The sequence below is a fragment of the Rhizophagus irregularis genome, chromosome 11 (genome assembly GCF_026210795.1).
Source record: "Rhizophagus irregularis chromosome 11, complete sequence".
Classification (NCBI taxonomy): domain Eukaryota; kingdom Fungi; phylum Glomeromycota; class Glomeromycetes; order Glomerales; family Glomeraceae; genus Rhizophagus; species Rhizophagus irregularis.
Window position 1 is genome coordinate 367249 of NC_089439.1, and position 17888 is coordinate 385136.

The window sequence follows — 17888 nt, forward strand, 5'->3', positions numbered from 1 at the left end:
AATATATTCAGGTCAGGTCAAAATTGGATCATTTCTATTTTTGCCGGGTCGAGTCGGATATATTCTCCAAGCCCGACCGAATCCGACCCGGTAGGAGCACTAGTCTGGACTTTGAGATATTCCATAATTCCATAATTATAGGATATTCCATTCATATTTAATAAATATGATTAAATCAAAAAAATTAGTACTTATTTAACATTTAATTAAATTAATATAGAAATTTAATACCTTATTTGCAAATTCAATTGTAATATTTTGTAAGTCATAAAAATCTTAATCCAACTTTTTCATAGGATGTTTTTATCCATTCATTTTCTTTTTTATCATAAAATAATGAATCATTCTTCAATATTGCTGTAGTCAACAATTATCTCCTATTTCTTTAATATCAATAAACTTATTATACGATATCCATTCATTTTCTTGAATGAAATTATCAATTATTTTATTTCAATGGTCCAATTTGCAAAATTTTCTGCAATAATTTTCTTCCCAGTAGTCAAATCGCCGAAATCTACAAAGTCAAATTCCATTTGAATATTAATTATGAATGAAAAATATTTGCTCAACTTAAATAAATAGCCTAAAACATGTACAATAAACTAAATCTAGTTAACAAAGAAAATGATTTTTTATTTTGTGTAATGAGTTACTACGAACGTTCAACGTAAATATAATTAAAATTAGTCAATTATAATTAGGTAAAATTTTATTATACAATATTTTATTCAAAAATATTGCATATGATAAAATTCTGCTAATCTACTACCAAAGTTATTTTGACTTCGATTACCTTGTTGCATCCGTTGATCTTATAAGCTTAGATCTTCCGCCTCCAGACAACAATGGTTTCCGTACAGAAATGTAAATACTTCAACATGCTAAATATCTAAAAATCTAAAACAAGCTACCAATACCAAAAATAATAAAAACATTTTACAACTTACTAATCTTTTTTTTTTTAAATTAATAATATAATTGAAATCCTAAAAACCTGTGATACTGCAAATATATAGTGGCAATATTTAAGTTCGAGAAATGTAATTTAATCTTTTATTAAATAAAATATTTTATTATTGAATCATATGAAACAGTTAACATTTTCTTTATATAGAATTTAATACAATTTATTAAAAGTATTAATATAAAAAATAATTAACATTAATTGCATCTTTTTCATTTTTTCATTATTTTTTTTTGCAATTTTTTTTTAATAAGAGATTAAATTTAAATCAAATTGAATCTAAAATTGAATCTTTTTTTTATTATAATTAGATGTATTAAAACTAATCTGCAAATTGTTAGATGAAATTTTTATTTATTATTATTAAATATATAAAAGAATTTATTTATTAGATATTAAATATAATAAATAAAATAGGGATGATTGTAAATTTTTGGTTGGTGATACTAAAAAAAAAAAACTAAAAAATACAAAGGATTAGTAATATGGCAAACATATAAACCCTATGAGAAAGTACTATCATGCAAGAGAGCAAGGTGCATAGAGGTACCTCCTACAGTCACGTGCTATAGTTGTGAAATATCCACACTAAACATAACAAATAGTTCTAAATACGATAAATAAATGATAAAATAAATCTAAAAACCTAAATGAAATCTTTATAATGAAACACCTACAAATTAATCTAAAAATCTTAATCTAAAAATCTTAAAAATCTTAAAAACAATAAAATAAATTAAAATTCTAAATCCAATATCAAATCTAACACAATAAAAATAAACTAATAAACTAAAATTCTAAAAAAATAAATAAAAAAACTTCACTCTGAACACTGCCACAAATATTCATCATAAAACAACTACAGAACCTCAGTTTCTCTCAGGCTACAGCTGGTCATTAGCAAAATATAATTTGCCTAGCAAACAGAGCCATGTACACATGAATTCCTTTCTCTTGTAAGAACATAAAATGATACTTACCCTACCCAAAAGACCAAAGAAAAGAGTGAAAAAAAGAGAAATCACAAAGAAAAAAGAAAAATTCCAAAGAAGTGAGGGAAATCCCAGACATCCACGTTTTCCAGACATGGACTGAGAAGTTCCAAAAGTTATAGTAATACCATAAATCGTAAATTTTTCCGAAAAATAATTTAAAAAGATGATAGATTATTATGGATTATTATAGATAATTAGGCTAAAGAAAAGAGAGGAGACCAAAAAGAAAGTAGCAATAAAATTTGTATATGATTTTATCTTTATATAACTTTTTCATCATATATGGTATGAGTCAAAATGTGTTATTTGGTTTATTATGCAATCAACCTACTCATCTGATGTATTGAATGACTGTTATAAAATGGTTAATCATGATGAGTCAATTGAGTCATAATTGTCTATGGGCATGTGATCTGAGACACTTTTCTGATTATAGTAAAATATTTGTCACCCTGTGTACATAATTTAACGTGTACGCGCTATATAGTACTATACAATTTTGACCAATACAGCTTGCCATATAGTTTTTACTGTGTACGAAATCATATTTGTCAAACCATTATTTGCTTCAATGATTTTTCCACAACTGAGATGACTTTATACAATTTTATTCTAGAAATTCTTAAAATATCTTCGATATAATTATGACTGAAAATACTGAAATGAATATTCATTTAATAGATGGATATGATAGAATAGCAATTAGTACTACGTATAACCTTAAGATGGAAAATATCAGTAATAAAAGTATGTTAGATATATGGATTACGATAAATTTTGATTTTTTGACTCAGTTTTTTTACATATAGTAGACTTGGTGGTTATAATCATTGTTATCACCATTATCTGATTGGTATAAATGTCCAAAGTCGATGGTAGTGATTGTGAAGATTCAATGGTTGGGTTATTTGCTAGAATTTTAATTTGGTCCACCAACAACACAACAACACCATGACAAACAATTGTTAGAAGGGTATTCTTTGAAGTTTGGACATTTCTTGTTGATTTGTGAAAATGATCGCTAATTTCTTTTCGCCGTTATTAGCTGACAGCAACGTATCACGTTGCCATCAAATGATACTAGCAGTTACCGTAACTAAAAACAGGTGATTCAGAAACACAATTTTGAAATCTCTGAAAAGCCTATACAGTCAGACCCCATACAGTCACACCCTATACAGTCACACCTCTTTATAAGAACTCGATTTTGAGAAACGGTTTTAAATACTATCAAATTACCCCTCTATAATCACAATTTGACTATAATCACTATCACCGCATAATCCCAAACGGATATATCATTTCTATTAGTGATTAGACCTCTATTAATCACATCATAATTTCGGCCAAAAGCAATTTCGCCCAGAATTACAAAACATATAATTTTTTCTTTCCTTTTTAGGAATTAATGTTACAACACAAAATCGGCAAAAAAATTTTTTGTGGAACGGCTATCACCAAAAAAGGAAATATCCATAGTGATCACATAATTTTATAAATTATAATTTACTAATTTTGGCCAAAATTAAGATATAGTACCTGTATATAAGCACACCCCTATACAATCACTAATTTTATGGGAACCAATTAGGTGACTATATGGGGGTCTGACTGTACATATCTACAAAGTATTAGGTATAATATTCACCACGTAAAAACAAGTTTTCAAGCTATAAAGTTACGTGTTTTTTTGAAGATTTCCTCTAATTTCGTTTGTTTTTTTTTTTATAGATTTTTAATGGCCAAAACTGTAGCTGAGGATCTCAAATGGCGTGTAATATTCTTGTATAGTGATGGATATTCAAGAAAACAAATTGCAAAATTACTTTATATTGGGGAAACATTAGTTAACAAAGTTATAAATACGTACGCAAAGTGGGGATGTGTTGTAAACCCATGGAGGCGTCTATCAGGAAAGAAAAAGGTTTTCAATAGCTAGAAGTGATATGAATGTGAGAATAATTTGTAATAGTAAAACTTATTTGCATCAGAATATACATTAATACCAAATCATATATTAGATATTGCATGAAATTGTTCATGATCATGTTGATTATTATCTTGATGAATATATTGAGAAATGCAAGCACGAACTGGAAAACGTGTTTCTATTCCAACTCTATGGAGATCATTGGCTTATTGTGGTATAACTCGTAAAAAGGTAAATTTTTTTATTTTTAATAATAAATAATATAAAAATACTAATCATTCAATTCATTATTATTTTAGTTGCATAAGGCTGCTTCTGAGAGAAATGAATTGTTAAGAAGTGCATTTATTGCAACTATAGGTCGTTATAGAACTGATCAATTGGTATTTATGGATAAATCATCAAATGATGAACGTACTTTGATGCGTTTATATGGTTATTCTGAAATAAATTCAAGGGCAATAAAAAAAGTGGTTTTTGTTCGAGGTAAAAGGTATACTCTTTTACCTGCATTAACAGAACAAGGTATAATTGCTGTAGATATTATGGAAAGTAGTTGTACCAAATAAAGATTTAAAGAATTTGTAATTTCACAAGTAGTAAGTATATTATTTTACATAATAACATTTTATAATAATATTTATGTTTAATAATTTATTAAATTTTAGCTGCCACAAATGAATCCTTTTCCAAGTACAAATAGTGTTTTAGTTCTTGATAATGCTAAAATACATCATGATCAAGAACTTCTTGATTATTTAAGTGCATTTGGGGTAAAAGTTGAATTTTTACCCCCTTATTCACCAGATCTTAACCCTATTGAAACTGCTTTTTCTACAATCAAACAATTTTTACAAAGAAATAGATATTTTGTAGAAGTTAGCTACAATCCTATTTATCCTTTACTTATAGCTTGTTCTCAAATTACATCTCAAATGGCAAAGGGTTATTTTAGAGGATGTGGGTATTTTTAGAAAATAAAAAAAAATCGTATAATATTAGAATAGAATAATATTTTTTGTAATAACAAAAAAAAAAATAGAATTTTTTATAAAATTTATTGATAAAACAATAAATGTTCAGATTTTATTTGTTATATTTTTGAACTGCTTCTCTAATAGTTTCAATATCTCCAATTGCAGTTACTCCGCAAGTTTCAAATTGTGTATCATTCAATTTACTTAAATGCTTCACTCTAATTCTTTGTTTTTCAAATCCCTCTAAAAATTTGAAAAAATAATCCTCTGTTCCTTCTGTTTTATCTATTTGTTGCAAAAATTCAGCCATTGAAGGTAAAGGTTGTTGAGATAAAGATGGTTGCTGATGAAATGGTTGTAATGACGGTTGTTGAGGTAATAATTGTGATGGTGATTGTTGAAAAAATTGTGGCGTAACTAGTGCTTGCAAAAGATTAGAAAAAAAAGGATTAATGGAATTTTGTATATCATTAGAAAATTGAGGCATAGTAAATTGTGTTCTATTTTTTGGTGGACGAGTATATGCAAATGAAGGATGTGTTGGTGGTTCTTTAACTGTCACAAGTCCATTGAGCTAAAAAATAAGTTTGTTAAAAATTAATAAAGTGTTTTTGTTTAATTATAACTTAAATTACTAACCATTTCTGTGGCCCATGTTGAAAACATCATATTACTTATTTCAACATGAGGTTAACGATCCTTTAAGCAATGTCTATTATGTATAGAACATCAGGTCTCTTTTCGTAATTATGTAACATTTTTTGCTATTCTTTGATCGAGTATGGAAATATCTGATATTTTTGGAATTTTATTATTGTTGTTAGTTTTTGGAACAAATTGTTTCTTCATTATCTGAATTAGATTCCTAATTAAAATACAATGTATGATTAACTTTTTATAGAAATTAAAATATGATAAATAATAAATTCACCTTTTTTTTCCGTTTAACTGTCTTTTCTTTTTTTTTCATGGTAATAAGAATAAGTATAATCTTCTTTGTTGCAGCAAGTTTAATATATTCTGACTGAAAATTCCTAAAATCACACATATCTACCAATAAAGTACCAGCTCCTTGAGCTTTTTCTGATTTAAAAGAAACATTATAGTCATTAGCATTGATCTCTTCGTCTTTAAGAAGAGTCACGATATTATTCTGAATTGCAAGTAAAAATTCATCCAATTCAGAAACTGTAACTGAATAGTTTTTAGCTGGAAGAACAGTACCATCTGCTTGTTTAATAACAAGTTTGTAATTTACTTCTAGTTCTAATTCACCATCATCATTTTCAGTTTCTGAATTATCATTATATCTTGATTCACGTTGAATTATTGTTGTAGAGACTTCAGAGGACGTAACTTCAAGATCAATTACTTTTGTGGTATCTATCCTTCCTGTTTTTCCCGTTTCTTTTATTCCTGTATTTCTTGTTTCTCCCATTAAATTTGATTTATCAGAGAGTTTAGAACTTTTAGAAGACAAGCATTGATAAGAATCAATTATTTTGAAAAATATTTTCAAAAATTTTCATCTTTATTTATTCAAGTCAAACTTTATTGAAGTAATACATAGAATAATTCCTTTTAGTTTAACACACATAAAAAACTCAGAATTATAGACTACGAATATATATACAGTCAGACCCCCATATAGTCACCTAATTGGTTCCCATAAAATCAGTGATTGTATAGGGGTGTGCTTATATACAGGTACTATATCTTAATTTTGGCCGAAATTAGTAAATTATAATTTATAAAATTATGTGATCACTACGGATATTTCCTTTTTTGGTGATAGCCGTTCCACAAAAATTTTTTTGCCGATTTTGTGTTGGAATGTCATGTAACATTAATTCCTAAAAAGGAAAGAAAAAATTATATGTTTTGTAATTCTGGGCGAAATTGCTTTTGGCCGAAATTATGATGTGATTAATAGAGGTCTAATCACTAATAGAAATGATATATCCGTTTGGGATTATGCGGTGATAGTGATTATAGTCAAATTGTGATTATAGAGGGGTAATTTGATAGTATTTAAAACCGTTTCTCAAAATCGAGTTCTTATAAAGAGGTGTGACTGTATAGGGTGTGACTGTATGGGGGTCTGACTGTACTTTGTTCTAAAATGTTTGTGAAATCCTGAGTAAATCGCAAGAGATCAGACCTAACAAAAAAGTTTTATCAGAAGTGTTTGTAAAAATATAGTGGAAATCGGAGAAATCAAATTCGATTTCTATATGGTTACACGATCAGGCTGATCGCACTAAATTGAAAACGGCGATAATTATTATAAATTACAATCAATTATCATTTAATATACACCTTGGAATATTTGTGTTTTGGGAAGAAATTTATTAAAATATAAATTTGGTAAATATATTGACATTTACCAAATAAACAAAATTATCATTGTAGTATTCAGTCTTATAGGGTCGATAGTCAGATCGTTAATATCTCATCTATACGTAATTAATGCAAGTGTTGAATATTAAGTTCATCAACTGCTATCAAATGTTTCAATGCTTCTAAGTTTTCAATATGAAAAATTACTATAAAAACTATAAAAAATGAAACAAAATGAAGTATAATAATTTGATGTTCATTATGAGATTTCTTTAAATTATTATTATTTTTCTTTTAAAAGATTATCTGAAATTATATGAATTAAAAAATTATTTCAAGAATAATATATCTCCAATAATACTTTCTTTTAAAAATAAATCTGGAATTTTTTGCCATTATGCAAATTCATTGATCATCACATGATTACACAAAAAAGCTTTCCCGTTTAAAGTTGTTTTAATAAATAAAAGGTATGGACGGATGAACATAATTGTTTATTGACAAATATATAAAAAAAATTGTTAAATATGTCAATAGAAATTTTTATAATAATTATGCCAAATTATTTCTTTACAAAAAAAAAATAGATTTTATTGATTTTATTTATTTCATTTTAATTTAATAACACTCATACAAATTTTTTCAGTTTTTATAAAATTAAATATTTAAGTTTCTATTTTCCAAATAAATAAATAATACCGTAAAGTCCCGAATATAAGCAACCTTTTTTTGTTATAGGGTGCTTATATTTGGTAAATTTATATATTTGGTATATTGTAGTATTGGCCAAAATTATCATAGTGTTGGTAAAGGGTGCTTACTTTCGGGTAATATAAAAATCTGGGGGTGCTTATATTCGGGGGTGCTTATAATCGGGACTTTACGGTAAATACTGTACTAGCAAAATTCACCCTAACAATTTGTATAGTTCATTTAGTGATACCAATTTTTCTTATAAATGAATTGTTAGTGATTGTGCCTTAATTCCGCCCTATTTTTTGTTTTAAAATTTTAATAAGTGATTTATAACACTCAGAAATTCAAAAAAAAGTTTTTAATTGAAACACAAATATCTTATATCTAGGTCACTACATCGTTTTGAAAAAATCTTTGAGATATTCCATAACTATTATTCTATTAAATATATAATCTGTTAAATAAAAAATTATATCAACATTTATTATTAATTAAAGTTGAATTTATAAGAAAATTTTATACCTTAAAAATTCAATATGCTATTCTGTAAATTATTATATAAATATTTTAATAAGATTATTTCATTTAATTTTCTTTTATATTTTCTATCATTATAACATAATGGACCACCTTTCCATATTGCTGTAACTAAGTCTTTTTCTGTTATTTCTTTAATATCCTCCGTTTAAATATTATATCATTATAATTATTAATTTTTAATTGCATCTTTTGAATTAAAATATTAATTTTTCCATTTCCACTAGTCCAATTTGTAAAATTACTTTTTAGATAATTTATTTGACATGGCCTGCACCATTTCGTACCTTCATATTTATTACCACACTTTCACAATAATCTTCAAAATTTTCAATCTTTTTTATCAGGATTTTTGGTTATTTTCGCAATCTTTTTTTATAATAATCTAATAGATGTGATTCAATCTATTAACATTTAATAATTATAAATAAATAAATAAATTTACTAATACCTTACTTATATATATGTTCATCAGTAATTTCTCGTGAACTATGCAGATATTTTAAACTATTTCATATGATGTTCTTATCTATTTTTTTTTTCATAAATTAATGGACCGTTCTTCCATACTACTGTAGTTAAACAAATATTTCCCGTTTCTTTAATATCAATAAGTTCATTATATGGTATTCATTCAAATACTTGTATATTTACATATTATCATTTTTTTTCTTTAGGATATACAAATTCAAGATTCTTTTTATCAATATTTTTAAATTAAATAGATTACATTTTAAAATTTTAAATTCATTATGGTAAAGTAAAAAACTATAAAGTATAAATTTACAAGTTTATAACAAATTTATTTTAAATATTATACGAAAATATTGCAAGTTTATCACTCATAATTGTACTAGATTTGTTAACATTTTTACTGGGAAATATTAAAAAAAATTCAGTCGAAACTTGCTTAAGAAATTGCACGTGTGGTTATTCTACAATAACTTTACAGGATATCATGTGAATTCGTATAGGAATTTAGATCAAATTTAAACTTCGGTTCAATTACAAACTGATTTTATTATGTAAAAAAGGTTTACAGTCTACTCTACAATCAGTGTTAAACAAAAGCTAGTAAATAGAATACTATCATTTAATAATAAATATTTAATGAAAAATAAGAAAGAATAATAAGTTTTCCTAAAGTATTTTTTGGTTGACAAGCCGTCACAAGTAAACTTAGTTAAAATAATTCCTCTTCAAAAAAAAAGAATATTTCATAACATTTATTTAAAATTACTCTTTACCTTAAACATTTAAATTGTTATTCACAAATATGGTTATAGCTTAAAAACTATAATGTAAAATAGGAATGTGAGACAAGATAAAAAAGAAACAGGTAATAAAACATAAGATATGACTTACTTTGCAAAATCAGTAATTTCTACAGTATTATTATTAATATTATCATCATATTCTGAAAGAATTTTTGTAAAGGGATTAAGTAATCGAGAAGTATAAATAGCTTTTGCATGGGTAGTTGATTTGTTGTTTTTAATTGTTAAAAGGTTTTCTTTTCTAGACTCTTGTGTTTCTTTAAATTGTTCTTCGATTTCATGGTGTTGTTTCTTCTTTACTTTGAAATTTTGATCTAATGAATTATAAAATAATTCAATAAATTCTTTTATTTCAATAGAATTTGGCCTATTGTCTGCATCTAAATCCCAACACGTTTTCATTAAATCAACATAACATTTTGGTGCAATTTTTTCATTTATTTCAGGTTTAATCCCATTACATATATTTAATACTAAAATCTCATCATGAGAAAAATTAGAAAAAGGTTGTCTCCCTGTTGCTACAAAATACATAATCATACCAAAACTATATATATCTGCTGCTTGAGAATATGGTTTTCCTCTTAATACCTCTGGAGCTACATAAGGTATAACTCCATATATACTTGTTTCATCAATATCATCAATTTTTCTACATAATCCCATATCAGAAATACATGCATTATAATCATTGTAACAATATCCATCAATTACAAACAATATATTTCCTATATGGAAATCACGATGAACCATCTGGTTTTGATGAATTTTACTAAGACCACTAATAATATTAGTTAATACTTTCAGCCCATTAAGCCAATCAAAACTTTCATAATTATTATCTAAATAATTGTTGAAATTTCCACCTTCTGCATATTCAAGAACCATAATGTAATCTTTTGTGTTTGGATTTTGAGATATTCCGTATATTTTAAGAATATTATCTATTTTTTGTTTTGGATATGCTTTAACCTATTAAAATGATACTAATTAATAAACATGTGTAAATTAATTTTATTAAAAAAAGTTATAAAAGAATTTATACCTCATTTATAAACTCATCAATAAAATTTTGTGAATTATGTAAACACTTTAAAGCGACATATGTATATGATTTTCTTTTCCAATTTACTAAATCATATACTAATAAGCCATCTTTCCATATTGCTGAATATATTGTAGAGAAACCACCTTCACCTATTTTTTTAATATCATAAAATTGATTATATGGTATCCATTCAAACATAATATTAAAAAAACCAGAGTTATGATCAATATTTAATTTCATTTCTTGAATTAAATCATTGATTTTTTTATTTTCATGATTTGTTTGACACCTCATGCAGCTTTTATTATCTATTTCAAACTTATTGTTGTATTTTTCACCACAGTTTTCACAGTTATAACCAACTTTATAAACTAATATATAATTATCTGTATTTGGATTTTGAGATATTCCGTAACTATTTTCCATTAAATACATAATCTGTTAAAATGCAATAAAATTATTACATTATTTATTAATAATTGAAGCAAAGGAGAATTCATACCTTGTTTAAAAATTCATTATTAATGTTTTGTGAACTATATAGATATTTTAATAAAACCTTTTCACTTGACATTCTTTTCAATTTTTGATTACTATAATATAATGGACCATCTATCCATTTTGCCATGGCAAAGTCACCTATTCTTATTTCTTTAACATCAATAAGTCTATCAAAAGGTATCCATTCAAATATAATATCATTTCCATTGTATTCAACATTTCCATTGTATCCAAATATATCGTTTCTATTGACCATATCATTGTATTTTAATTGCTTCTTTTGAATGAAGTCGTCAATTCTTTCATTTCCGCTAGTCCAGTTAGTAAAATTGCTTTTTAAATAATTTATTTGACATAGTTTACACCATTTACTATACTTACACTTTATATACTCACCACCACACTTTTCACAATAATATTGAAGATGATTATTACTAAAAATCAAAATATAATCATTTGTATCTGGATTTTGAGATAATCCATAGCCTTGATGTGTAATTTGAGAAGATAATCGGCCTTGATGAGACAAATCATCTCTTAAATATGATTTAATCTGCAACAATAAAATACATTAACCATATATTAACATTCAAACTAAATTTACAAAGAAATTTAATACCTCATCTATAATTTCTCCGGTAATAACATCTTGTAGATTATATAAATATCTTAGTACAACTTTTTCATATGATTTTCTTATCAATTTATTTTCATCTTTGTCATAATGTAATGGACCATTTTTCCATATTGCTCTAGTTAAACACTTATCTCCTATTTCTTTAATATCAATAAGCTCATTATATGGTATCCATTCAAATAATGCACCATTTTTATTATAATTTAATTGCCTTTCTTGAATGAAATTGTCAACTATTTCATTTTTACTAGTCCAATTTGTAAAATTATTTTTTAAAAGGTTCATCTGACAAGGTTTACACGAATTACACCGTTTATCATTTGTATTTTTTTCATATTTATTACCACATTTTTCGCAATAATAATTAAGATAAATATTACTAAAAACCAAAATATAAACATTTGTATCTAGATTTTGAGATAATCCATAGCTTTGATGTGAATTATAGCCTGGACGTGAATTTCGAGATAATTCATAGACTTGAAAATCTTTTAAATATGATTCAACCTACAAAGTAAAATAATTAATAATATTATAATATTATAACTAAATTTAGGAAGGAATTTTAATACCTTATTTATAATTTCTCCAGTAATAGCATCCCGTGAATTATGCAGATATCTTAGTACAACATTTTCATATGATATTCTTACAAATTTATTTTCATCTTTGTCATAATGTAATGGTCCTTCTTTCCATATTGCTGTAGTTAAATCCTTACTATCTCCTATTTCTTTAATATTAATAAAATCACTATATGATATCCACTCAAATACTGTATCATTTTTATTAATATTTAATTGCTTTTCTTGAATAAAGTTATTGATTATTTCATTCTCATTAGTTCTAATTATAAAATTATTTTTTAAGTGGTTTATCTGACATGGTTTACACCATTTATCGTCCATGCTTTTTTCATATTTATTACCACATTTTTCACAATAATGATTAAGATAAATATTATTAAAGATCAAAATATAGTCATTTGTGTCTGGATTTTGAGATAATCCATAGCCTTGACATGTAATTTGAGATAATCCATAATCTTGATGTGGAATTTGAGATAATACGTCTTTTAAATATGATTTAACCTATAAAAGCAAAATAAATCAACCATATATTCAGTTATTAACATTCAAACTAAATTCATCAAAGAAATACCTTATTTATAATTTCTCTAGTATCTCGTGAATCATGCAGATATCTTAGTACAACTTTTTCATATAATTTCCTTATCAATTTATTTTCATCTTTATTATAATATAATGGACCTTCTTTCCATATTGCAGCAGTCAAATACTTATCTCCTATTTCTTTAATATCAATAAGCTCACTATATGGTATCCATTCAAATACTACATCATTTTTATCATGATTTAATTGCCTTTCTTGAATGAAATCATCAATTATTTCATTTTTACTAGTCCAATTTGTAAAATTATTTTTTAAATGGTTTATCTGACATAATTTACACCATTTACCATCTGTATATTTATTATATTGATTACCACATTTTTCACAATAATAATTAAGATAAATGTTACCAAAAATCAAGATATAATCATTTGTGTCTGGGTTTTGAGATAATCCATAGCCTTGATGTGGAATTTGAGCTAATCCATAGCCTTGATAGGGAATTTGAGATAATCCATCTTTTAAGTATGATTTAACCTACAAAAACAAAATAAATTAACCATATAGTATTAATATTCATATTCAAACGAAATTTGACAAAGAAATACCTTATTTATAATTTCTCTAGTATCTTGTGAATTATACAGATATCTTAAAACAATTTTATCATACGATTTTCTTATCAATTTATTTTCATCTCTATCATTATATAATGGACCTTCTTTCCATATTGCTGTAGTTAAACACTTATCTCCTATTTCTCTAATATCAATAATCTCACTGTATGGTATCCATTCAAATAATGCATCATTTTCATTGCATTTTAATTGCTTTTTTTGAATGAAATTATCAATTATTTCATTTCCACTAGTCCAATTATTTTTTAAATGGTTTATCTGACATGGTATACACTGTATATCAATCATATAATTTCTATAATTATTGCCACATTTTTCACAATAATAATTAAGATAATTATCACTAAAAATCAAAATATAATCATTTGTATCTGGATTTTGAGATAATCCGTAGCTTTGGTGTGAATTATAATCTTGAAGTAAATTTTGAGATAATTCATCATAGTCTTGATATGGTAATCCAAATCCGTAATAGGCTTGAGAATATGATTCAACCTACAAAAACAAAATGAATTAACAATATATTAACATTCAAACTAAATTCACAAAAAAATACCTTATTTATAATTTCTTCAGTATCTCGTGAATTATACAGATAATTTAATACAACTCTTTCATTTGATTTTCTTATCAATTTATTTTCATCTTTGTCATAATGTAATGGACCTTCTTTCCATATTGCTGTAGTCAAACACTTATCTTCTATTTCTTTAATATTAATAAACTCACTATATGATATCCATTCAAATACTGTATCATTTTCATTGCATTTTGATTGCTTTTCTTGAATAAAATTATCAATTATTTTATTTCCACTAGTCCAATTATTTTTTAAATGGTTTACCTGACATGTTATACACTGTTTACCATCTGTATTTTTTCTATATTCATTACCACATTTTTCACAATAATAATCAAGATAATGATTACTAAAAATCAATATATAATCATTTGTATCTGGATTTTGAGATAATCCATAGCATTGATGTCTATAGACTTGAGAATATGATTCAACCTATGAAAACAAAATAAATTAACCACATATTAATATAATATTCAAACTAAAATTCATAAAGAAATACCTTATTTATAATTTCTTTAGTATCTTGTGAATTATGCAGATATCTTAATACAACTTTTTCATTTGATTTTTTTATAAATTTATTTTCATCTTTGTCATAATGTAATGGACTTTCCTTCACTATTGCTGTAATCAAACACTTATCTTCTATTTCTTTAATATCAATAAACTCACTATATGATATCCATTCAAATACTACATTATTTTCATTGTATTTTGATTGCTTTTCTTGAATAAAGTTATCAATTGCTTCATTTCCACTAGTCCAATCTAAATGGTTTATATGACATGGTATACATTTATCATCCGTATCTTTTCTATATTTATTACCACATTTTTCACAATAATAATCGAGATAATTATTATTAAAAACTAAAATATAATTATTTGTATCTGGATTTTGAGATAATCCATAGTCTTGATATGGATTTTGAAAGTCTATTCCGAACATATAGGCTTGAGTATATGATTCAACCTACAAAAATAAAATAAATTAACAATATATTAATATTCAAACTAAATTCACAAAGAAATACCTTATTTATAATTTCTCTAGTATCTTGCGAATTATGCAGATATCTTAATACAACTCTTTTGTTTGATTTTCTTATCAATTCACTTTCATCTTTGTCATAATGTAATGGGCCTTCTTTCCACATTGCTGTAGTTAAACACTTATTTCCTAATTCTTTAATATCAATAAACTCACTATATGATATCCATTCAAATACTGTATTATTTTCATTGTATTTTGATTGCTTTTCTTCAACAAACATATTATATGGTATCATATAATTTTTATTGTATTCTGATTGCTTTTCTTGAATAAAATTATCGATTATTTCATTTCCACTAGTCCAATTATTTTTTAAATGGTTTACCTGACATGGTAAACACTGTTTATTACTATCTATATTTTTTCTATATTTATTACCACATTTTTCACAATAATAATTAAGATAATTATCACTATAAATCAAAATACAATCATTTGTAACAGGATTTTGAGATAATCCATAGCTTTGGTGTGAATTATAATCTTGAAGTAAATGTTGAGATAATCCATAGTTTTGATATGGATTTTGAGGCAATCCATAGACTTGAAAATCTTTCAAATATGATTCAACCTACAAAAACAAAATGAATTAACAATATATTAATATTCAAACTAAATTTACAAAGAAATACCTTATTTATAATTTCTTTAGTATATTGTGAATTATGCAGATATTTTAATACAACTCTTTTGTTTGATTTTCTTATCAATTTATTTTCATCTTTGTCATAATGTAATGGACCTTCTTTCCATATTGCTGTAGTCAAACACTTATCTTCTATTTCTTCAATATCAATAAACTCATTATATGATATCCATTCAAATACTGCATCATTTTCATTGCATACTGATTGCTTTTCTTGAATGAAATTATCGATTATTTCATTTCCACTAGTCCAATTATTTTTTAAATGGTTTACCTGACATGGTATACACTGTTTATCATCCGTATTTTTTTCATATTTATTACCACATTTTTCACAATAATAATCAAGATAATTATTACTAAAAATCAAAATATAATCATTTGTGACTGGATTTCGAGATAATCCATAGCTTTTATGTAGAATTAAAGATAATAATTTATTATTTAAATATGATTCAACCTACAGAAACAAACTAATTAATAATATATTAATAATGCTCAAACTAAATACATAAAGAAATACCTTATTTATAATTTCTTTAATATCTCGTGAATTATGCAGATATCTTAATACAACTTTTTCATTTAAGTTTCTTATCAATTCATTATCATCTTTGTCATAATGTAATGGACCTTCTTTCCATATTGCTGTAGTCAAACACTTATCTTCTATTTCTTTAATATCAATGAACTCACTATATGATATCCATACAAATACTGCATCAAATTCATTGTATTCTGACTGCTTTTCTTGAATAAAATTATCGATTATTTCATTTCCACAAGTCCAATTATTTTTTAATTGGTTTACCTGACATGGTATACAATGTTCATCATCCGTATCTTTTCTATATTTATTACCACATTTTTCACAATAATAATCAAGATAATTATTACTAAAAATCAAAATATGATCATTTGTGTCTGGATTTTGAGATAATCCATAGCCTCGACGTAAAATATAGTCACGACGTAAATTTTGAGACAATCCATAGTTTTGATATGGATTTTGAGGCAATCCATAGACTTGAAAATCTTTCAAATATGATTCAACCTACAAAAACAAAATAATAAATAATATATTTATATTCAAACTAAATTCACAAAAAAATTTAATACCTTATTTGCAATTTCTCCAATTGTAGCATCATGTGAATTATGCAGATACCTTAATACAACTTTTTTATTCGATTTTCTTATAAACTTATCTTCATCTTTGTCATAATCATGTAATGGACCTTCTTTCCATATTGCTGTAGTCAAACACTTATCTCCTATTTCTTTAATATCAATAATCTCACTATGTGGTATCCATTCGAATACTTCGGCAGTTTCATTGAATTTTAATTGCTTTTCTTGAATGAAATTATCAATTTTTTTATTTCCACTGGTCCAATTTTCAAAATTTTTTATGATAATTTCCTTTACACTGCCCAAGTCTAGAGAATTTTCTTCCATTGAATGTTAAAATTTTTGGGACGATAAAGCTTGATTTAAATGGTTTAAAAAGAAATATGGCGTAATGGAGAATTATGTAACGTATTTATCCAATTAACGTCAGATTTATTTAATTTGTGTAATATCTAAAAAGAGTTTGTGAAATTGTACTCTCTAAAAAGGAAAAGGATTCCCGATCGCCCAAAAAGGTACAACGAGGCCTCCCTAACTTAAATTAAAAATAAACAATACTAAAAAAAAAGATGAACAATACTAAAAAAAAATTAAAAATAAACAATACTAAAAAAATTATAAAATAAATATTTTTAAAAAAAACTATAAATAAATATTAAAATTATAAATAAATAAAATGGTATCTATCGTGCAACTATAAAGTTTTTAGTTATAAGCATCAAATTTACAGTAAGGCGACATAAAGTTAAAAAATTGGTTCTCAGGTCACCAGAGCGGGAATCTTAAATTTTTTTTTT

At 25.1% G+C, this 17888-nt stretch overlaps 4 protein-coding genes across 4 annotated transcripts; 1 reads left to right on the forward strand and 3 right to left on the reverse strand.

Annotated features, from left to right (window-relative positions):
* Positions 1–4042: 4042 nt before the first annotated feature.
* Positions 4043–4461, forward strand: OCT59_002637 (uncharacterized protein; the record flags this gene model as incomplete). Its single annotated transcript, XM_066145053.1, has 2 exons — positions 4043–4123; positions 4192–4461. 2 exons carry the CDS (start codon positions 4043–4045, stop codon positions 4459–4461), a joined length of 351 nt encoding a protein of 116 aa, XP_065995808.1.
* Positions 4462–4978: 517 nt separating this feature from the next.
* Positions 4979–5538, reverse strand: OCT59_002638 (uncharacterized protein; the record flags this gene model as incomplete). The annotated part of the gene is made up of 2 exons (XM_066145054.1): positions 4979–5443; positions 5509–5538. 2 exons carry the CDS (start codon positions 5536–5538, stop codon positions 4979–4981), a joined length of 495 nt encoding a protein of 164 aa, XP_065995809.1.
* A 151-nt stretch (positions 5539–5689) lies between these two features.
* On the reverse strand, positions 5690–6307 carry OCT59_002639 (uncharacterized protein; the record flags this gene model as incomplete). Its single annotated transcript, XM_066145055.1, has 2 exons — positions 5690–5734; positions 5801–6307. The coding sequence occupies 2 exons, from the start codon at positions 6305–6307 to the stop codon at positions 5690–5692; spliced, it is 552 nt and encodes a 183-aa protein (XP_065995810.1).
* A 3422-nt stretch (positions 6308–9729) lies between these two features.
* On the reverse strand, positions 9730–17418 carry OCT59_002640 (uncharacterized protein; the record flags this gene model as incomplete). Its single annotated transcript, XM_066145056.1, has 18 exons — positions 9730–9736; positions 9808–10099; positions 10262–10691; positions 10765–10809; positions 11131–11205; positions 11270–11821; positions 11888–12412; positions 12478–12996; positions 13067–13260; positions 13387–13576; positions 13648–14172; positions 14234–14692; positions 14760–14931; positions 15208–15233; positions 15295–15885; positions 15947–16420; positions 16484–17014; positions 17080–17418. 18 exons carry the CDS (start codon positions 17416–17418, stop codon positions 9730–9732), a joined length of 5946 nt encoding a protein of 1981 aa, XP_065995811.1.
* Between the last annotated feature and the right edge of the window lie 470 nt (positions 17419–17888).